The 23,303-nt window shown below is 38.8% G+C and overlaps 1 protein-coding gene across 1 annotated transcript; it reads right to left on the bottom strand.

Moving 5' to 3' along the window:
- Window positions 1-942: 942 nt before the first annotated feature.
- Window positions 943-1,301, bottom strand: LOC118022397 (60S ribosomal protein L39-like). Its single transcript, XM_035023181.1, has one exon. It carries the CDS (start codon window positions 1,220-1,222, stop codon window positions 1,067-1,069), a length of 156 nt encoding a protein of 51 aa, XP_034879072.1. The 5' UTR covers window positions 1,223-1,301; the 3' UTR covers window positions 943-1,066.
- Between the last annotated feature and the right edge of the window lie 22,002 nt (window positions 1,302-23,303).

Here is a 23,303-nt window from a genome sequence, read left to right as displayed (position 1 = left end):
GGAATATTTCTAAGGTTCTTCCTATACCAGGACATGGATGGCTAAGAACTCATCTCAGTTCTCCTAAATTTCTTCCACAGTAGCTACTAAACATTGAAAAACAAACTATTCTAAAAAAAAAAAAAGAAGAAGAAAGAAAGAAAGAAAAGAAAAACAAGCTATTCTATTCTTGTTCCACATATTTTCTTTGCTTCTCTTTCTCTTGCTCTTCCAAAAGCATTTCTCAGCATCTCCTACCTTACCAAATGACTGTGAGGAAATTAAATGGGTCTACAAAAATATATATTTTTTAATGTCTTAATGAAGTTGTAGAAAAATTGCCTAATGCTGGACTTTCTTATTTCCGTCTGACACCCTGGCACTATTAGGACACTCTCTGATTTGTCTTCTGATGCCAATCTGTTGACTGTGGGAGCAAGAGGCTGTATAAAACCATATAGCCCAAGGCAACACTACTCAGACCAGGGCTTTCCTGGCAGATTTGAAGGCAGAGGTCCTCATTAGTGGCCTCAGGCCCTTGTGCTCTGGGCACTCCCTGGGTTTAATAAAGGGCCTTGCGACCATCAGGTTGCTACCAGTTGCAAAAGAAGAATCTACTTTTGGGGAGAAGCTTTTTTTTTTCTTTTTTTTAAAGATTTTATTTATTTATTTATTTGAGAAAGACAGAGCACGAGCCAGGGGAGAAAGCAGTTACGCTGCTCAGTGGGGAGCCGGATCCCAGGACCTAAGGCACTGAGCCACCCAGGCACCCCCTAGCCACACTTTACATACTGGTTGTCAAGGGCCATTTCTATCACTGCAGAGAGTCCTGACAGTGCTATGCATGATCTGACAGGCGGGGGATTCAGTCCTTCACAAATCAGGAACACAACAGCAGTAGAGCCGAAAGGTCTCGCATTTATTACCGGTGCAGAGGCTTAGTCACAGAGAAAACTCATTTCCACGATAAGACAAGTCTATGGCCGGGTAGGAAGGATGTTTACAGAATGATAGAACACATGATCTTCACGCAGCTTAATTAAATATGTGTGCCAATTAAGTGTGTCATCTCATGATGTGTGACGCCTTATAGACCCAGCTTGGTTCTTCTCCAGTGCCTCCTCTTGGAGTTGTACCTGATCTTACTACCAGTTTTCATCTGAATCCACTGGGGAATGGGACGATTCTGCTTTTGTTTCTTGGCCAAGAATCGCTTGATTCTGAAAGTCTTGTGAGAAGACATGGCGAGAAGCAGTCAGCCACGCAGAGCAGGATGGCGGCGAAAAAGAGACGGGGAGAAGCTTGACTTACACCCTTTGTCATCCAGACTTTCTTAAAATAAACTGACAGCAGAGACATCCCATTACACTTTATTAACCCACCCTGATCTTTTCTTTCTTTGACATTTCCTCTTAAGAAATGCGCTTCTGAAATTTTTTGCTTATATTGCCTGTTTTACTCCAGTATTTATGTTTCCTGTATGTGGGAAGGTCAGAATAGGAAAAGATATAGCATTGTACTTTATACTCTGCATTTCCCCTGTTATTCTTTTTTTTTTTTTAAGATTTTATTTATTTATTTGAGACAGAGAGAATGAGAGACAGAGAGCATGAGAGGGAGGAGGGTCAGAGGGAGAAGCAGACTCCCTGCTGAGCAGGGAGCCTGATGTGGGACTCGATCCAGGGACTCCAGGATCATGACCTGAGCCGAAGGCGGTCGCTTAACCAACTGAGCCACCCAGGCGCCCTCCCCTGTTATTCTTTATTCATTTTTACTTCCTTTCTATTTCACACTCACATTTTTATTTCTACTCATCACTATATTAACCAGTTATGTTTAATCGTGTTTCCGCGGTTTCTCAAAATCTTTTGAGAGGAAACTTCACTCATTTTTTTATTACAAATCTGCCTTTAAAAAAATGCCCACGATCTCACTTATTCCCTAAGGCAGCATTCTCAGAGATCATTTTACTAGACTAGTATTTTTGGATTGTCATCTGAGGGCCACTACAAGGCTGCTAAAATGAAGCCATAAAATGTCATATAAAAGAGTGAGCTTCCTAGTACAGATGTCTTCTGGATTCATTTCAGTAATTTTGTAATGGACTATTATTCTATATCTTCTTTATCTATGAATAAGATTGCACTAAATTAGCACTCTTGAAGAGAAAATACTTTTAAAAACATAAAGGCTATTCCCTGGGTGTTGGCACTAAAAGGTAAAAAGACAAAATGGGACACCTGGGTGGCTCAGGCGGTTAAGTGTCTGTGGCTCAGGTCATGATTTCGGGGTCCTGGTAATCAAGCACCTTGCTCACAGGGGAGCCTGCTTCTCCCTCTGCTGCTTCTCCCCCTGCTTGTGCTCATTCTCTGACAAATAAATAAATAAAATCTTAAAAAATAATGGTATATCTAACCCAACACTTCCATTCTGTCATCCTGGCTTCACAAGAGAACAATTCGATGAACCTGGTTTTTGTTTTTAGAAGTTACATAAACTTATAGCTCTGATGCTTTCTTGACTTACATCATGGCCAACTAGGTGACGTTACAGGTCCGAAGTTCAAGGTAAAGATGAGGTCTGTTACAATTTGGTTTCGATGATTTTCTCCCTGCTTCCCACCAGTTCTGTCAGTCTAAATAAACCTAGTTCCTAGCTGATGCCTGTCACATGGACTCAACTTCAGATTGCTCATTTCTGAAAACTTAGGCAGAACATTTGAATTCTAACTATTCTTAGATCAATTATCTTTTCTTTCTTAGGGAAGAAAAAAAAACACTTTCATGAAGCATAACATTATTTTGGCTATTGACTTTGTATTACTCTAGAGAAATTATTTTCCTGTTTCTGCCTCGTGAAGGTTTCTGAGGAAAGAACACTGGGATGTTAGTTAGAAGGCAAGCCTTGAAATTTAAAGGATGATTGAACAGCCACAGACAATGGGAGAGATTTAGAGTCTACTTGTTCACATTGCAAGTGGAGAATGAAACTTTGATCTGCAGAGTCAGGCATTTACAAATCAAAAGATTGGAAAGGACTAGGTAGCAAAGGTCTCACTTAGGAGGGCAAGCAGGCAGCGTGTGAGATGGTGTAGGCTTGTAGGCCCCTTGCAGGCCAGGGTCATTTGAGGACTGCACTGAGGTTAAGGTCGGCCAGGCAGGCCTAGGCCAGGAGGAGAAAATGTTCTCTTCCCCTTACCTCATGTTGAAAGGCCTAAATGCCTGGATCAGCAGGAAGTGGCTCTTGCCTCGCTTAAAGTGTGTCTTTCTAATCAGAAGTGTTCTTTCTAAAGACAAAGAACATGTTGTCTCCAAAGGAAGGATGGCTAAGAGAATTCTTTATTCTGCAAGCATAAACAGGATATATTTTGTTCTTATTGCATTTCGTGTATATTTCACTTCACAGATGTTGGCTTGATACATTGTTATGTTTATCTGATCTCTGCGAGTATATAGCTATGTGAGAAATAAATGGCAGTATGCAGTTGCAAGTGCTGCCTTTGCTCTGCATCCCCTGTGTCCTGGTGATTTCGTAGACCCTTACCCAGGGACCCCAACGCACTAGACGTTGACAAGCGTGTACCTTATATGAATTAGCAGATTCATAATTTCAGGGTTCCTCTTTTGCAGTTCCAGGTCCCTGTGCTTGTTGCTTTAAATAATGATAAGCCTCGTATCCAGAAAACCTTTTGTTTGCCTTCAGGGTAATATCAATTAATGTGAATGTTAAAAACTCATCAGACCTGTGAAAGTTATCTTTTAATTTATGATTCATATTGAGCCAAATACATTAAGTATCAGTTGATTTTTTTTTTAAGATTTTATTTATTTATTTGACAGAGAAAGAGATAGCGAGAGCAGGAACACAAGCAGGGGGAGTGGGAGAGGGAGAAGCAGGCTCCCCGCAGAGCAGAGAGCCCGATGCGGGGCTCGATCCCAGGACCCTGGGATCATGACCTGAGCCGAAGGCAGTCGCTTAACCAACTGAGCCACCCAGGCGCCCCCGACAGTACCTTTTTTTAAAAGATTTTATTTATTTATTTGACAGAGACACAGCGAGAGAGGGAACACAAGCAGGGGGAGTGGGAGAGGGAGAAGCAGGCTTCCCGCTGAGCAGGGACCCCGATGCGGGGCTCGATCCCAGGACTCTGGGATCATGACCTGAGCTGAAGGCAGATGCTTAACGACTGAGCCACCAGGTGCCCTAGTTGATTTTTTAAGACAAGCAAATATGATAAAAAATATTCAGAACAGGAGAAGTAACATGCAAAGATCAACACCCTCTTTATGTTTTTGAAACATGCCTCAAGGTTGAAAATCACAAAGAAAAATTTAAGAATTTCATCTTCCATTTTCCAGTCCTATAGAAAAGTAAAGAAAGAAAATCTTTGGTGATAATCATTACTACAGATTAAAAGCATTATTTTACAGCTATTAGAATGTCCAGAATCCAAAACGCTGATAGCACCAAACACTAGCAAGAATGTGGAATAACAGCAAAGCTCAGTTACTGCTTGCTGGAAATGCAAAATGGTATAGACACTTTGAAGAAGACAGTTTGACAGTTTCTTACAAAACGAAATATACTGTTACCATTCCACCCAGCAACTGCACTACTTGATATTTACCCAAAGAAGTTAAATAAACATCTGTCTAAGGGCGCCTGGGTGGCTCAGTCGTTAAGCATCTGCCTTCGGCTCAGGTCATGGTCCCAGGGTCCTGGGATCGAGCCCCGCATCAGGCTCCCTGCTCCGCGGGAAGCCTGCTTCTCCCTCTCCCACTCCCCCTGCTTGTGTTCCCTCTCTCGCTGTGTCTCTCTCTTTCAAATAAATAAATAAAACCTAACAAAAAAAAAAAATCTGATTGTTTATAGTAGCCCATGATTGTTTATAGTAGCTTTATTGATAATTGACAAAACTTGGAAGCAACCAAAATGTCCTGCAATAGGTAAGTGGATAAATAAACTGTGGTACATCCAGACAATGGAATATTATTCAGTGCTGAAAAGAAGTGAGCCATCTAGACATGAAAAGACATGGGGAAACTTAAATGCATATTACTGAGTGAAAGAAGCCAAACTGAAAATCTACATGGTGTAGGATTCCAACTAAATGAATGAAAAGCTATGAAGACAGTAAAAGGATAAACTATTCTCAGGGGTTGGGGGAGGGAGGGGTGAATCAGCGGGAGTACAGAGAACTTTTAAGGCAGTGAAACTATTCTTATGATACTACAATGGTCCATACATGTCATTACACATTTCTCAAAACCCTAGGATATACAACACCAAGAGTGAACTGTAGTGTAAACTATGGACCTTGGGTAATAATGATGTAAATTCATGAATTATAATAAATGTACCACTCTGATGGGGGATGCTGAGAGTGAGGGGAGTTTGTGCCTGTGTGGGGACAGGGGGTACAAAGGAAATCTCTGTACCTTCCATTCAATTTTGCTGTGAATATAAAACTACCCTAAAATATAAAGTCCACTTTAAAAAAATATCTGAGACGGTCGCCTGGGTGTCTAGTGGGTTAAGCATCCATCTCTTGATTTCAGCTCACGTCATGCTCTCAGGATCCTGAGATGGAGCACCCCGCATAGGGCTCCATGCTATGTGCGGAGCCTGCTTGAGATTCCATCTCTCCCTCTCTGTCGGCACCTCCTTCCTGCTTGCTCTCTCTGTCTCTAACAACAACAACAACAAAAAACCCACAAACCTGAGAACTGTCTAGTTTATTCATTTATTCAGCATGGAAGCCTTTAAGGAGTACCTACTATATGCCAGATACAATGACCTCTGCCTTTGAAGAATTGTAAAACAGGGGAAAAAACAATAAACCAGATGAATTATGGTAGCTATTACAATTGAAAAAAAAATCTAAGATATTCTACAGAAGACAGTCTCCAAAATTCATAACCACAAAGATCAAAAGTTATATGGTCTAGTCCTGAGATACCTTTGCTCTGTTTCTGCAGCAGTTCTCCAACACTATCCCTCTCCATAAAAGGAAAAATATTACTATATCACACCTGATGGTTAAATGTAGAGTGGAACGTGTAGTTCAACAGTACAGTTTTATACATTGTTTGTAGAGTTTTCGACCTGCAACAGAAGAGGCAATGGGATGTGGGGATATAAAATTATATGCCTGCACTCCAGAGTAAAATCCTAAACTGTGATGCCCTTGCAGAAGGGAAACTGTACTCACATGAGTAATTTGCTTATAACTTGACTTGGAGTTACATGCATAATCTATGCACAATTAATTTTCCTTCCTTTACCTTTTGGTTACAAAATCTATAAATATATTTGGAAAATAATACAAAGTTTTATCAATACTGGATATTGTAATGTTAGTCAATAATTTACAAAAATTTATAATGAATTTCTATTATTCAAATACTAATGTAACCTTGAGGTAAAATAATAAAGTAAAGGTAGCAGACATATTTGAGAAGAAATGTTTTCAAATTCAAGAAGTCCAACTGTCAGTGGCTTAAATAAATGCTTATTTTATATATATATATATATAAATGCTTATTTTATATATTTATATATATATATAGTTGTTGTTGTAGTTCAGTGCTCAAAAATGTCATACAGACCCAAGGCTAGGAGCTTTTTATATTTTTGCCTACATTTTCCATTCATAATCATACTGGTTGCCTCATGGTCACAAGAAAGCTGCTGCAATACAGTATCAGGACTGAATTCAAGGTAAAAATAAATAAATAAATAAATAAAGCAAAGGAAGAGGCTCTTGATCTTTTCTTCCTTATTTGGTCAGGGGTTTCCTGCCATGGCCCCTCAGGGAGAAGGTTTTAGTGTGCTAATATGGTAAAATGAAGGAATAATGTGAACTTTGACCTACTTTCTCAGCTATCTGAGGCCTGTCTGGTTTGATCTGTTTTCTAGTGGTTTTGTGTTGGAGTGCTGCCAGGACAGGCCTCTGACCTCCTCATGGTCGGCCATGACTTCCTCTTTCCTGGCCTGCTGACATACTGTTGGCACCTAACTAACTGCCTACTCTCACAAAACGAAAGGTGAAGTGGTAAGCAAATGCTGTGGAGGGCAAAATAAATAATATACAAAGAGAATAAAAAAGAAACTGGATACAAAACAGGGGCGTGATAAGGCAATTAGGTTGTCATCGCAGAGTTCAAATCACATTGAAATTTTTTAGAAGCATTGCACATATTTAAATTTGAGTGAATCTAAACTTTAAAAGCTACAGATTGGCCAACAAAGTTATAGACTGAAGGAAAATAAGAATGTGCTACTACAGGTAACATTTAAGGTCTCTGAATCTGGTAAAAATGTTCTACTGAAAGATACAAAAGTAGTTTTGAAAAAAATTCTTAAATAACACTCTGTATTAGACAATAATCTATGTCAATATAGTATTATTTAATTCTGACTACTGCCCAAGGAGGTAGCTACTTTTGTTACTCTGCTTTTTATAGATGAAAAAAACTGAGGTGCAGAGAAACTAAGTAACTTGGATTCTGTGCCTACCCTAACTGGGGCACAGATCACAAAGACAGGAGGCAGTAAAACCAGGATTTGAACTGGAGCAATCCGTCTCTTGGCTCCTGACTCTGGGCTCAACATAATGCTGTGTAAACATGCTTCTAAAATGCACCAATAAACATAATTTCAAACAAGTACCCAAGGCATATTTTTGGACTTGAAAAACTAATTGTAAATTATATTTCAAGAATCTTTAAGAATGTTTTGATTTAGAAGAATAATAGAGATTGATTTTACCACCAGTTACTATGGAACACATAATTAGTAATATTGTTCTATAATTAGACTAGATAAATCATAACGTACCAGGAAGTGACAAAACTAAGCTTACTAGAATGAAAAAGGTGCAGTGATGAGATTTAAATCAGTGGTAAGAGGATTAGTTGCAAATGGACAGACATTTATTAGAAAATATTCCTATGTATACAATGAATTACAGAAAGATTTAATGGTTGATCTGTTTAAGTGAGAGAACTGTAAAATATATACATGGATATTTGTCTGATCTTGAGTTGGGTATTGTCTAAGTACAAAAAATGAGAAAGGTATAAATTGATAGATTTAAATATAAAAAGTTATGAGTCAAAATGGCAGAAATCACAAAAATAATTAAGAAATAACTTGAAAACTGAAGTATATTTAAAATATATACATGGGTGCCTGGGTGGCTCAGTCAGTTAAGCGACTGCCTTCAGCTCAGGTCATGATCCCAGGATCCTGGGATCAAGCCCCACATCAGGCTCCCGGCTCGGCGGGGAGCCTGCTTCTCCCCCTGACCTTCTCCCTTCTCATGTTGTTTCTCTCTCTCTCTCTCTCTCAAATAAATAAATAAAATCTTAAAAAAATAAAAAATAAAATAAAATATATACAAAAAAGAAAACATTTAATAGAGTATTCTACCAAAAAAGTTAAAAAAATAATAAAAATCCCAATTGTAAAACATAAAAGGTGATTCCAACAAAGTTACCCCCTAAAAAAGAGAACATAAATGACTATTGAATATGTAGTAAAATAATGAAACTTTTTATCAAAGACATAATAAAGTACTATTTGCATGTTATCAAATTGTTGAAGTTTTAAAAAATTTGAAAATAGTTCCATGAATCAGGTACTCTTATGCATTGTTGGTGGCCATTTAAATTGGTACAACCTTCACCAAATGTAATTTGATAGAAATAAATTAATATACTAAAGCATTCATAAGCTCTTTTGAAGGATTCTGTGCTAAGAATTTTCTTTCAATTTGGTATAAGGGGTAGTAATGGAGCATGATTTCTAAGGTTCCTTCCTATATTAGGTGTTTTCCTACCTATCTATCTGTCTATCTATCTATCTATCTATCTATCTATCTATCTATCTATCTATTGTCTACACATACACACACACACGCAATATTCAAGATGATACACATGTAGAAAACAAAGGGCAAAAAGGAAAACTATAGTCCTGCAAGAGCTTACTTCAAAAGGAGAGAGTGAGAGACATTCGCCTCTAGCAAGCACAAGTGCATAGTGCATAATTTATTGTACATTTCCTTCCAATTTTACATAATAGCTTGCATTGTTCAGGCACCAGCATTAGCTATACCAGTTTGATTGCTTTTTTATGGCAGAAAATTACAGCGCTGCGAAGTCCATTATTTTTTATATAACATTTAATAAACAATTCATTTTAGGATTTTGGAACCAAAGGAAATGAAAACTATCTCTTGCAGATGGGTAATCTCAATGGCTTCTATATTTAAAGGAAAATGAAGCCTGAATACCTTGCTTACTCAACTGATTTTAACAACTACTGCATATATCACTGGGCCACGCTTTCAGATGCTCACCAGAAAATCTTACTGAAATTTGAATGCTTGAAGAAGTTGGGAAGAATATCATAGAGCCAAACTATGAAATGGTAACATAAGAAATATTGTTGGCAAGTCCTTCCTTAAATCAGAACTTCTTTTACATAATATTTACATAAAATTCACATCTTCTGATGGAAAGGGGCACTGTGAGTCTGCTTAGGATAAATTGTAACAGTGGATAGAAAATAAAAGAAGGGAAGCAAAGAAAGGCTAATGTAGAAATGTATGTATTGCTAAGTGCCCCCACATTTCAATGCAAAAGAAAACAACATCCAGAGGATTTTCTCTAGGTGCTGTGAGCTCCTAAGCTAATTTGTGACAGAGATTTGTGATTTTAAGGTCTTCAGAAAGGAGGAAGGATATGTCTCAGGGATGTTATTTGCTCTTACTTATCGTGACTTGGCCTTTTCTTTTCTGCCTTGATCCATTTTAGCTGGCCAGTGAGGGATGGAGTGGCTTTTATTATTGCAGTCTTTTTTGGTTAATCTATTCAATTAGGTTAAAGGATTTTTTATTAAATGATTCAAGAAATAATTAATCTGAGTAGATAGTTATTGCTCTTCAAATGATATTTATATTTTGAGTAATAGTTTTGGAATGCTAAATATTTTAAAAAAACAATAGGGAAGCAAATATGTAAAAATTAATATTTTAGATTAGAACGAGAACAAGTAGACTCATTTGTCATTTCTTGGCGAAGCAAGGTTATGTCTTATAGATACTTTTTTTTCATCTACACAGAAACTGTTCAGAGACACACAGCATATTTCACATGATTGATAGATTTCACTGTCCCGTGTCTAGAAACTGAGAACATCTCTTCTAACTTTAGACAACAGAGCAACATTTGTCTCAGTCAATTTTCCTGAAGTGAAACAGAAACAGTTTTATAAAACTGTTTCTGTTTTTCTCCCTCTGCTCTGTGAATGGTTTGATATTAAGGTTCAAAGTTCCTTTTAAGTACTTACATTCTGTAAATTCCATAAATCTATTTTCCTAGCAATGTCACTTCCTCACCATAGCATAGCGTAGCCAAAATGAAAGCAAAGATGAAGCACTGGTTCTCAAGCTTGTCAAAACCAAAAGAGGTAACTTACCTATATTCATTTCCCAGGACTGACAACAAAGTATCACATACTGGGTCTTAAACCAACAGAAATTGATTCTCTCATGTTCTGGAGCTCTAAGACTGAAATCAAAGTGCTTGCAGATCATACTCCTTCTGAAGCCTCAGGAGAAGGATCTTTCCTTGTCTCTTCCAGCTTGTGGTGGCCCCAGGTGTTCCTTGGCTGATGGCAACATCACTCAGATCTCTGCCTCCATCTTCACTTGGTTATCTTCTCTCTGTGTTGTGACTTTGTTAAATTCACACTTGTTAAGCAGAGCCTGGGACATTAGATAGCTAGCCAAAGTCCAACAAAAGACCAAAAGATGGCAAGAGAACATGAAACAGAGTTTATTAATCACAGGTCCTGGAAGAAATATACAGCATGCCTTGAGGGGCTGTGGGACGTCAAGGCAGAATGCAGACAGTCAGGACCTGGGGCACATGCCTTTATTAGGGTCTGTGGGTAAAGTGCTTTGGGTTTCCCAGCTAAGGCTAGATTGGTCAAATCAAAAAGAGTGGAGCTTTGGTAAGCTTCATGGGGGTCTTATCTAAGGGATACTGAAGGGAAGGGCCCTAGGAACTGGGGGAGACAGTTGTTTACATGGGCTGCTGGCAGGTCTTATCAGAAACTTAAATTTGCTGTGACTCTACTCTGAGCTTGCAGGAGGGGTTGAGGTCCCTGGAGGTCACTTAGCCATACAAAATGAATGTCGAGGCAGCAATACCATGGAGTACTTTGGCCAAACTCTCCATACTCTGCCTTCACATAGTCTTTTTGTAAGGACTTTAATAGAGTTTAACAGCACCAGAGTCAAGTTTCTAAGGTCAAATCTGGGTATGCCTCCCTTATAGTCCCGAACCTTGTAAATTAATATAATTTAATATCAGAGATGTTAACTAAATTTAGTATCCACAGTTTCCTGATATTTTTCTTGGGTTTCCTGGAAATATGTAGTTGTCTGAGTTTTGGAAATGTTGTAATTATGAGTAATATAAATATTCATTTGCAGTGTTGGTAGTATTTATAAAACTATAAAGTTAGTTTTATATCTACTAATGAGGAGCAGAAAAGATTTAGTAGGACAAAAATAAAAAGAAGGATAAGATAAGCAGATTTTGAAAATCAAATAGAACTTTTACAGTAATTATATTTGGGAAATATATTCCATGTTTGCGTCAATTATATTTTTTTTAATTTGAATATAAATACTCAAACCCATACTGTTTGTTAATAGCAAGTACATTTTCCTTTTTGAAATATCATGACATCCTTATTAATGCCTTTAGGTAGTTCAAAACCATGAAAAGATTTGCTGTGGTCTGACTTTTGCTGCTTTTCTATTGCAAATATAATACAAAATGTAAAATAATGTAAATGTAATGTATCAAAATCCCCTTTGTTATCTATAACATAAAGATGCAATCCTCACTAAAAATATACAATAAATTTTTTAGGGCAAATATTCAAGTTTTTATTATTCAACAAGTTGGTAGATACATTCTAAAAATCAAATCAATGGCAATTTCTACCATCTTGCAAAATTCTCACCAATCTTCACAGCCTTGCCAATGTCACAAAACCGATAAATCTCCCATACAAATAAACTGGTAGGACAGAAGGAGACCAGGCTCACTGTAGCATCTGCCATCACTTTGACTAAGAAGTATGATTCTGAGGTTGATACAATGAGGAGGGATTTACCCTTCCAGTACCTTCTCCTTGAAACTAAATCCTTGGATGGTGGAATTAGAGGACGACATTAAATGTGATGTAATTCTTCTTATCAACTGCCATTTCCTTATTATTTGCTTAATTTTCCATGTAAGTAAATTATTCCAGCTACCTGGCTTTAAAGAATGTTTAGTGGGAGAAAACATACCCTTGCCTGTCTGAACATGTTTATTATATAGGCATACCTTGGAGATATTGTGCATTTAGTTCCAGACCATCACAATAAAGGAAATACTGTAATAAGGCAAGTCAAACAAATTTTTTGGTTTCCCAGTGCATATAAAAGTTATGTTTACACTGTAGTGTGGTCTATTAAGCATGCAATAGTATTATGTCTAAAAAAACGTATATACCTTAATTTAAAAATACTTTATTGCTAAAAAATGCTAACCATCATCTGTGCTTTCAGCAAGTGGTAATCTTTTTGCTGATGGAGGGTCTTACCTCATTGTTGGTGGCTGCAGGCTGATCGGGTTGGTAGTTGCTGAAGAGTGGGGTGACTGTAGCATTTTCTTAAAATAAGACAACAGTGAAGTTTGCTGCATTAATTGACTCTTCCTTTCATAAATAATTTCTCTGTAACATGTGATCCTGTTTGATAGCATTTTACCCACAGCAGAAGTTCTTTCAAAATTGTGGTCAATCCTCTCAAACCCTATCCCAGCTTTATCAGCTAAGTTTATGGAATATTTTAAATCCTTTGCTGTCATTTCAACAATCTTCACAGCATCTTCACCAAGAGCAGATTCCGTCTCAAAACAAACAAACAAACAAAAACATTTTTTTGCTCATCTATAAGAAGCAACTCCTCATCTGTTAAAGTTTCATCATGAGATTGTAGCAATTCAGTCCCATCTTCAGGTTCCACGTCTACTTCTAGTTCTCTTGCTATTTCCACCACATCTGCAGTCACTTTCCCCATGAAAATCTTGAACCCCTCAAAGTCATCCATGAGGGTTGGAATCCACTTCTTCCAAACTCCTGTTCATGTTGATATTTTCATCTCTTCCCACGAATCGTGAATGTTCTTAGTGGCATCTAGAATGATGAATTCTTTCCAGAGGATTTTCAATTAACTCTGCCCAGACCCATCAGAGAAATCACTATGGCAGCTAAAGCCTGGAATGTATTTCTTAACTAATAAAACTTGAACATTGAAATTGCTCCTTGATCCATGCACTGCAGAATGGATGTTGTGTTGGCAGGCATTAAAACAATAATATTGCTTTGTTTCTCCATGAGAGCTCTTGGTGATCAGCTGCACTGTCAGTGAGTGATAATTTTTTTAAAGGAATCTTTTTATCTGAGCAATACGTCTCACCAGTGGGCTTAGAATATTCAATAAGCCATGTTGTGAACAGATGTGCCATCGTTCAGGCTTTGTTGTTCCATTTATAGAATACAGCCAGAGTAAATTTAGCATAATTCTTAAGGGCCCTAGAATTTGCAGAATGGTAAGTGAGCATTGGCTTCAACTTAAAGCCACTAAGTTGCTTTAGTCCCTAACAAGGGATTCAAACTATCCTTTGAAGCTTTGAAGACTTGAAGCCAGGCATTGACTTCTCCTCTCTAGCTATGAAGATCCTAGATGACATCTTCTTTCAACAGAAGGCTGTTTCATCTGCATTGAAAATCTGTCGTTAATGTAGTTGCTTTCATTAATTATCTGAGCCAGATCTTCTGGATAACTTGCTGTAGCTTCCACATCAGCACTTGGTGCTTCACTTTGCATTTTTATGTTATGAAGATGGCTTCTTTCCTTAAACCTCATGTAGCAGAGGGGGTGGAGCAAGATGGCAGAGGAGTAAGAGACCTGGATTTCCTCTGGTCCCAGAAATTCAGCTGGAAAGGGATCAAACCATTCTGAAGCCTACAAACTCAACAGGAGATTGAAGAAAAGAATAGCAGCAACTCTCTGAACAGAAAAGCGACCACTTTCTGGAAGGTAGGACATGCAGAGAAGTGAATCCAAGGCGATATTCGGGAGGATATGCAGCAGGGGAGGGGGCTCCGTCAGCCATGTCTCATAAGTGATAGAGCAGCAGAGCACAAAATCAGAACTTTTAGAAGTTGACTCCGCTGAGGGACGTGGCTCCAGTGGCTAAGCGGGGGGTGGAACCCTCGCTGGGACAGTGTGGTCTCAGGACCCTCAGGGTCACAGAAAGACTGGGGGTGCCTGAGTGCAGCAGAGCTCCCAGGTATTGGAGCGGGGGAGCTGGCTGCGGAGACAGAGCCAAGGAATGGGCTCTCAGCTCAGGGTTGCCATAAACCATGATCCGTGACACAGTCGGGCCACTGCTCTTCCAGCAGGGACCCAACAAGCGGCAGATCCGGGGAGACTCCCTTTCCTCCCCCAGGAGGAGCGGCGCAAGAGTGCACTGCAGGGATCTGCTGGGTTTAGAGACTCCACACGGGGTCATGTGCCAGAAATGAAAATGCTGGGTCACAGGCCAGGTAGCATGGAGTGTGGCCAGAGCCCAGGGAGACAGGAGTGACTGCTTTTCTCTGGGGGTGCACTGAGGAGTGGGGTCCTGAGTTCTCGGCTCCTCTGGGGTGGAGATTGGGAGGCCGCCATTTTCACTCTTGTCCTCCAAAGCTGTACGGAAAGCTTGCAGGGAACAAAACCTCCTGAGAGCAAACCCGAGCAGATGACTTAGCCTGGACTGGGAAGGGAGGGGCAATTCCACCTCTGGGAAAGACATTTGGGAACCATGGCACCAGGCCCTTCCCCCAGAAGATCAGCAAGAACAGCCAGCCAAGACCATATTTACAGATCAATGAGAACAGCAGACCTCCAGCACTATGGAATAATGCACATAGAATTCATGGCTTTTTTCCCATGATTCTTTAGTCTTTCAAAGTTAATTTTTTTCTGTCTTTTTTTTTTTAATTTTTCTTTGTCCCTTTTTTAACTAACATCTTATCAATCCCTTTTTAAAAAAAATTTTTTTTTTCATTTTTAGAGTCATAGTCTATCCCTTCATAGTAGTTACCCTTATTTCTGGTATATATACATATATATATATATATAAGTTGTCCTCTCTTTAAAATTTTGAGATACAGTTTCTTCTAACAGATCAAAATATACCCTGAATCTCTAGTGTATGGCTTTGTTCTACTCTCCTGCCTGATCACATTCTCTCCCTTTTTTTCTTTTTAAATCCTCTTCTTTCATTTTTCAACCAACTTCTTATCAATTCCTTTTATAAAATCTTTTATAATTTTCATCTTTACAGTCATATTCCATCCCTTCATCGAAATTAACCTTTATCTTTGTAGATATATGTTTTTCTTTCTTTAAAATTTTGGGAGGCACTTTCTTCTAACAGACCAAAATATGCCCAAAATCTAGTGTGTGGCACTGATCTATACACCAGCCTGATCATATTTGATCATATTCTGGTTTGTTTTGTTTTGTTTTGTTTTTGTTTGTGTTTATCTTTTTCTTTTCCTTTTTTTTTTTCTTTTTTCTTTCTTTCCCTTTCTTTTCCCCCAGTTTCAGGTCTCTTCTGATTTGTTTAGCGTATATTTTTCTGGGGTTGTTGTTACCCTGTTAGCATTTTGTTCTCTCATTCATCTCTTCTCCTCTGGACAAAATGACAAGATGGAAAAAATCACCTCAAAAAAAAGAACAAGAGGCAATACCGATTGCTGGGACCCTAATCAATACAGACATTAGTAAGATGTTGGAACTAGAGTTCAGAATGACGATTATAAAGATACTAGCTGGGCTTGAAAAAAGCAAGGAAGATATTAGAGAAACCCTTTCTGGGGAAATAAAAAAAACTAATATCTAACCAAGTCTAAATCAAAAAGTCTATTAATGAGGTGCAATCAAAAATGGAAGCTGTAACTGCTACAATAAATGAGGCAGAAGAGAGAATTAGTGATATAGAAGACCAAATAATGGAAAATAAAGAAGCTGAGAAAAAGAGAGATAAACAACTATTGGACCACGAGGGCAGAATTCGAGAGATAAGTGATACCATAAGATGAAACAATATTAGAATAATTGGGATCCCAGAAGAAGAAGAAAGAGAGAGAGGGGCAGAAGGTATATTGGAGCAAATTATAGCAGAGAACTTATCCCCAATTTGGGGAAGGAAACAAGCATCAAAATCCAGGAGGCACAGAGAACCCCTCTCAAAATCAATAAAAATAGGTCAACACCCTGACATCTAATAGTAAAACTTACAAGTCTCAGAGACAACAAGAAAATCCTGAAAGCAGCTCAAGACAAGAGATCTGTAACCTACAATGGTAGAAATATTAGATTGGCAACAGACCTATCCACAGAGACCTGGCAGGCCAGAAAGGACTGGCAGGATATATTTAGAGCGCTAAACAAAAAAAAAAATATGCAGCCAAGAATACTATATCCAGCTAGGCTGTCATTGAAAATAGAAGGAGACATAAAAAGCTTCCAGGACAAACAAAAACTAAAGGAATTTGCAAACACAAAACCAGCCCTACAAGAAATCTTGAAAGGGGTCCTCTAAGCAAAGAGAGAGCCTAAAAGTAACATGGACCAGAAAGGAACACAGACAATATACAGTAACAGTCACCTTACAGGCAATACAATGGCACTAAATTCATATCTTTCAACAGTTACCCTGAATGTAAATGGGCTAAAGCCCCAATCAAAAGACACAGGCTATCAGATTGGATAAATAAACAAGACCCATTGATATGCTATCTGCAAGAGACTCATTTTAGACCCAAAGACACCTCCAGATTGAGAGTGAGGGGGTGGGAAACCATTTACCATGCTAATGGACACCAAAAGAAAGCTGAGGTGGCAATCCTTATATCAGACAAATTAGATTTTAAACCAAAGACAATAATAAGAGATGAGGAAGGACACTATATCATACTTAGAGGGTCTATCCAAGAAGAAGATCTAACAATTGTAAATATCTATGCCCCTAACGTGGGAGCACCCAATTATATAAGCCAATTAATAACAAAAGCAAAGAAACACATCGACAATACAATAATGGAGGGGACTTTAACACCCCCCTCACTGAAATGGACAATCATCTGGGCAAAAGATCAACAAGGAAATAAAGACTTTAAATGACACACTGGACCAAATGGACTCTAGAGGTATATTCAGAATACTCCATTCTAAAGCAACAGAATACACATTCTTCTCTAGTGCCCATGGAACATTCTCCCAAATAGATTACATCCTAGGTCACAAATCAGGTCTCAACTGGTACCAAAAGATTGGGATCATTCCCTGCATATTTTCAGACCACAATGCTTTGAAACTAGAACTCAATCATAATAGGAAAGTAGAAAAGAACTCAAATACATGGCCTAGAGCATCCTACTAAAGAATGAATGAGTAAACCAGGAAATTAAAGAAGAATTTAAAAAGTTCATGGAAACAAATGAAAATGAAAACACAACTATTCAAAATCTTTGGGATGCAGCAAAGGCGGTCCTAAGAGGAATGTATATAGCAATACAAAACTTTCTCAAGAAACAAGGAAGGTCTCAAATACATAACCTAACCCTACAACTAACAGAGCTGGAGAAAGAACAGCAAATAAAGCCTAAACCCAGCAGGAGAAGAGAAATGATAAAGATCAGAGCAGAAATCAATGAAATAGAAACCAAAGAACAGTAGAACAGATCAATGAAACTAGGAGCTGGTTCTTCGAAGGAATTAACAAGATTGATAAAACCGTGGCCAGACTTATCAGAAAGAAAAGAGAAATGACCCAAATAAATAAAATCATGAATGAAAGAAGAGAGATCACAACCAACACCAAAGAAATACAAACAATTATAAGAACATATTATGAGCAAGTATATGCCAGCAAATTAGATAATCTGGAAGAAATGGATGCATTCCTAGAGATGTATCAACTACCAAAACTGAACCAGGAAGAAATAGAAAACCTGAGCAGACCTATAACCCCTAAGGAAATTGAAGAAGTAATCAAAAATCTCCCAAAAAACAAGAGCCCAGGGCCAGATGGCTTCCCAGGGGAATTCTATCAAACATTTAAAGAAGAATTAATACCTATGCTTCTGAAAATGTTCCAAAAAATAGAAATTGAAGGAAAACTTCCAAATCTGTTTTATGAGGCCACCATTACCTTGATCCCAAAACCAGACAAAGACTCCATCAAAAAGGAGAATTACAGACTAATATCCCTGATGAACATGGATGCAAAAATTCTCACCAAAATACTAGCCAATAGGATCCAACAGTACATTAAAAGGATTATTCACCACAAACAAGTGGAATTTATTCCTGGGCTTCAAGGTTGGTTCAACATCTGCAAATCAATCAATGTGATACAATACATTAACAAAAGAAAGAACAAGAACCATATGATCCTCTCAATAGATGCAGAAAAAGGAGAAAGGAAAGATGTTGGAGGAGTAGGAGACCCTATTTCAACTGGTCCCCAGAATTGAGCTGGATATCTACCAGACCACTCTGAGCACCCACAAAACCAGCCTGAGAGGTAAGAAGATCTGGATCTCTACAAATAGAATATCGCAGGCGGTTGGTTTTGAGGTACAAAGCAGGGAGCCATGATTCTGCAGGCAGATATGGGAGGATAAGCAGCAGCGGGAGGGTGCCTGGCCATGGGGATCCTATACCGCCAGTGAGCAACAGCCTCACACACTGGGGACAGGGCACAGACTCACAGACCGGTAGTGGTGGGGAAAGGACTTTAGGGCAGCCCCCGGGGCGGAAACCCAGAGCAGCAGGGTCGTGCCTGTGAACTGGGGGCAGCTGGTGATTTTAGAAGCACAAAGGACAGAGATGTGCTCTGACCTGGAGGCAGGACTGGGGGTGCTGTGGAGGGGTGCAAAACCCAGGACGCTGCAGTTTATAGCAGCACAGACAGAAATGAAGATGGTGTGGCCTGGAGAGCTCACTGAAGAACAGACTGCGGTCTCTCTGCTCTGAGGCAGAGGGTTGGAAATGGTCTCTTCTGCTCTGACTCGCGGAAGAGATGTGGAAAGCCTCCAGGGAAAGCCGCCAGAGAACAAAACCCCAAGAGCTGATTCCTGCTGAGCCCATCCCCCACCACAGGGGGGCAGGAAAACTCCGCCCAAACAGGGTTGCCTGAGTAACAGGATGGCAGACCCCTCCCCCAAAAGACAGGCTGGGAAAAGAAGAGACCAGCAACCCTAAGGTCCCAAGAAAACAGGTGCATCTTGCTTGAGTTCTGGTCAATAATTTGGACTCTATACATTCCCTCAAACACCCATCAACAGAATGACTAGGAGGAGAAGCCCCCAAAATAGAAAAGACTCAGAGATTATGACTTATGCTGCTGATTTACAAATGGATGCAGATATAACCAAGATGTTGGAGATGGAATTCAGGCTAGCAATTTTGAAGACAATGGCTAGAATGGAGAAATCAACTAATGGCAACATAGAGTCTCTAAGGGCAGAAATGAAAGCTGAATTGGCAGAACTTAAAAATGCTATCAATGAGATCCAATCCAATCTAGATAATCTAACAGCTAGGGTAAGTGAGGCAGAAGAACGAATAAATGACCTGGAAGACAGTATAATAGATAAAAAGGGAAAAAAGGAGGCCAGGGAAAAACAACTCAGAATCCATGAAAATAGAATCAGAGAAATAAGTGATACCATGAAGCGTTCCAGTGTCAGAATAATTGGAATCCCAGAGGGAGTGGAGAGAGAGAGAGGACTAGAAGATGTATTTGAGCAAATCATAGCTGAGAACTTCCCTAATCTGGGGAATGAAACAAACATTCACGTCCTAGAGGCAGAGAGGACCCCTCCCAAGATCAAGGAAAACAGACCAACACCCCAGCATGTAATTGTAAAACTTGCAAATCTTAGAACCAAGGAAACCATCTTAAGGGCAATTAGGGGGAAGAGATTCCTTACCTACAGAGGGAGGAACATCAGAATAACATCAGACCTGTCCACAGAGACCTGGCAAGCCAGAAAGGCCTGGCAAGACATATTCAGGGTACTAAATGAGAAGAACATGGAGCCAAGAATACTTTATCCGGCAAGGCTGTCATTTAGAATGGATGAAGAGATGCAGAGCTTCCACAACCAGCAGAAAATGAAACAATATATGACCACTAAGCCGACCCTGCAAGAAATATTTAGGGGAGGTTCTATAAAAGGAGAAAGACCCCAAGAGTGATATACAACAGAAATTTACAGGGACAATCTATAAAAACAACGTTTTCACAGGCAACATGATGACAATTAATTCATATCTTTCAATAATCACTCTCAACGTGAATGGCTTAAATGTTCCCATAAAACGGCACAGGGTTGCAGATTGGATAAAAAGACAGGACCCATCCATATGCTGCCTACAAGATACTCATTTTGAACCTAAAGATACATCCAGACTGAAAGTGAAGGGATGGAGATCCATCTTCCATGCCAGCGGACCTCAAAAGAAAGCTGGGGTAGCAATTCTTACATCAGACAAATTAGATTTTAAACTAAAGTCTGTAATAAGAGACACAGAAGGACACTAAATCATTCTTAAAGGGTCTATCCAACAAGAAGATCTAACAATTGTAAATATCTATGCCCCCAACATGGGAGCAGCCATCTATATAAGCCAACTGTTAACCAAAATAAAGAGTCATACTGATAACAATACGTTAATTGTAGGAGACCTCAATACTCACTCTCAGCAATGGACAGATCATCTAAGCAGAAAATCAACAAGGAAACAAGAGCTTTGAATGATATATTGGACCAGATGGACCTCATAGATATTTACAGAACATTCCACCCTAAAACAACAGAATACTCATTCTTCTTGAGCGCACATGGAACTTTCTCCAGAATAGACCATATACTGGATCACAAATCAGGTCTCAACCGATACCAAAAGATTGAGATTATTCCCTGCATATTCTCAGACCACAATGCTCTAAAACTGGAACTCAATCACAAGAAAAAATTTAGAAGAAATTCAAACACTTGGAAGCTAAAGACCACTCTGCTCAAGATGTTTGGGTCAACCAGGAAATCAAAGAAGAACTTAAACAATTCATGGAAATCAGTGAGAACGAAAACATATCGGTCCAAAACCTGCAAAGGATACTGCAAAGGTGGTCCTAAGGGGGAAATACAAAGCCATCCAAGCCTCACTCAAAAAAAATAGAAAAATCCCAAATTCACCAACTAACTCTACACCTTAAAGAACTAGAGAAAAAGCAACAAACGATGCCTAAGCCACGCATTAGAAGATAAATAATTAAAATTAAAGCAGAGATCAATGAATTAGAAACCAGAAACACAGTAGAGCAGATCAACGAAACTAGAAGTTGGTTCTTTGAAAGAATTAATAAGATTGATAAACCACTGGCCAGACTTAACCAAAAGAAAAGAGAAAGGACCCAAATTAATACGATTATGAATGAAAGGGGAGAGATCACGACTAACACCAAGGAAATAGAAACAATTATTAGAAATTATTATGAACAACTATATGCCAATAAACTGAGCAATCTGGATGAAATGGAGGCCTTCCTGGAAACCTATAAGCTGCCAAAACTGAAACAGGAAGAAACTGACAACCTGAATAGGCCAATAACCAGTAACAAGATTGAAGCAGTGATCAAAACCTCCCAAAAAACAAGAGTCCAGGGCCTGATGGATTCCCTGGGGAATTCTACCAAACATTCAAAGAAGAAATAATACCTATTCTACTGAAGCTGTTTCAAAAAAATAGAAACGAAGGAAAACTTCCAAACTCATTCTATGAGGCCAGCATTACCTTAATCCCCAAACCAGGCAAAGACCCCATCAAAAAGGAGAATTTCAGACTGATATGTGTGATGAATGTGGATTCCAAAATCCTCAACAAAATCCTAGTTAATAGGATCCAACGATACATTAAAAGGATCATCCACCATGACCAAGTGGGATTTATCCCCGGGATGCAAGGGTGGTTCAACATTCACAAATCAATCAATGTGATAGAACACATTAATAAGAGGAGGGAGAAGAACCATATGGTCCTCTCAATTGATGCAGAAAAAGCATTTGACAAATACAACATCCTTTCCTGATTAAAACTCTTCAGAGTATAGGGATAGAGGGAATATTCCTCAAGCTCATAAAATCCATCTATGAAAAACCCACAGCGAATATCATCCTCAATGGGGAAAAGCTGAGAGCCTTTCCCTTAAGATCAGGAAGATGTCAAGGATGACCACTCACCACTATTGTTCAACATAGTACTAGAAGTCCTAGCAACAGCAATCAGACAACAAAAAGAAATAAAAGGTATTCAATTTGCAAAGAAGAAAGCAAACTCTCTCTTTTCACAGACGACATGATACTTTATGTGGAAAACCCAAAAGACTCCACCCCCAAATTACTAGAACTCATCCAGCAATTCAGTAATGTGGCAGGATACAAAATCAATGCACAGAAATCAGTTGCTTTCTTATACATTAACAATGCAACTGTAGAAAGAGAAATTAGAGAAATGATTCCATTTACAATAGCACCAAAAACCGTAAGATACCTTGGAATAAAGCTAACCAAAGAGGTAAAGGATCTATACTCTAGGACTACAAAACACTCATGAAAGAAATTGAAGAAGAGACAAAAAGATGGAAAAATATTCCATGCTCATGGATCAGTAGCATAAACATTGTTAAAATGTCTATGCTACCCAAAGCAATCTATACCTTCAATGCCATCCCGATCAAAATTCCAATGACATTTTTCAAAGTGCTGGAACAGACAATCCTAAAATTTGTATGGAATCAGGAAAGACCCCGAATCGCCAAGGAAATGTTGAAAAAGAAAAACAAACCTGGGGGCATCACATTGCCCAATTTTAAGCTATATTACAAAGCTGTGATCACCAAGACAGCATGGTACTGGCACAAAAACAGACACATAGACCAATGGAACAGAATAGAGAACCCAGATATGGACCCTCAACTCTATGGTCAAATAATCTTTGACAAAGCAGGAAAAAACATGCAATGGAAAAAAGACAGTCTCTTCAATAAATGGTGCTGGGAAAATTGGACAGCCACATGCAGAAGAATGAAACTCGACCATTCTCTAACACCATTCACAAAGATAAACTC

The sequence above is a fragment of the Mirounga leonina genome, unplaced genomic scaffold (genome assembly GCF_011800145.1).
Source record: "Mirounga leonina isolate KUSES-001 unplaced genomic scaffold, KU_Mleo_1.0 Mir_176, whole genome shotgun sequence".
NCBI lineage: Eukaryota > Metazoa > Chordata > Mammalia > Carnivora > Phocidae > Mirounga > Mirounga leonina.
This window is presented reverse-complemented; position numbering and strand designations above follow the sequence as displayed.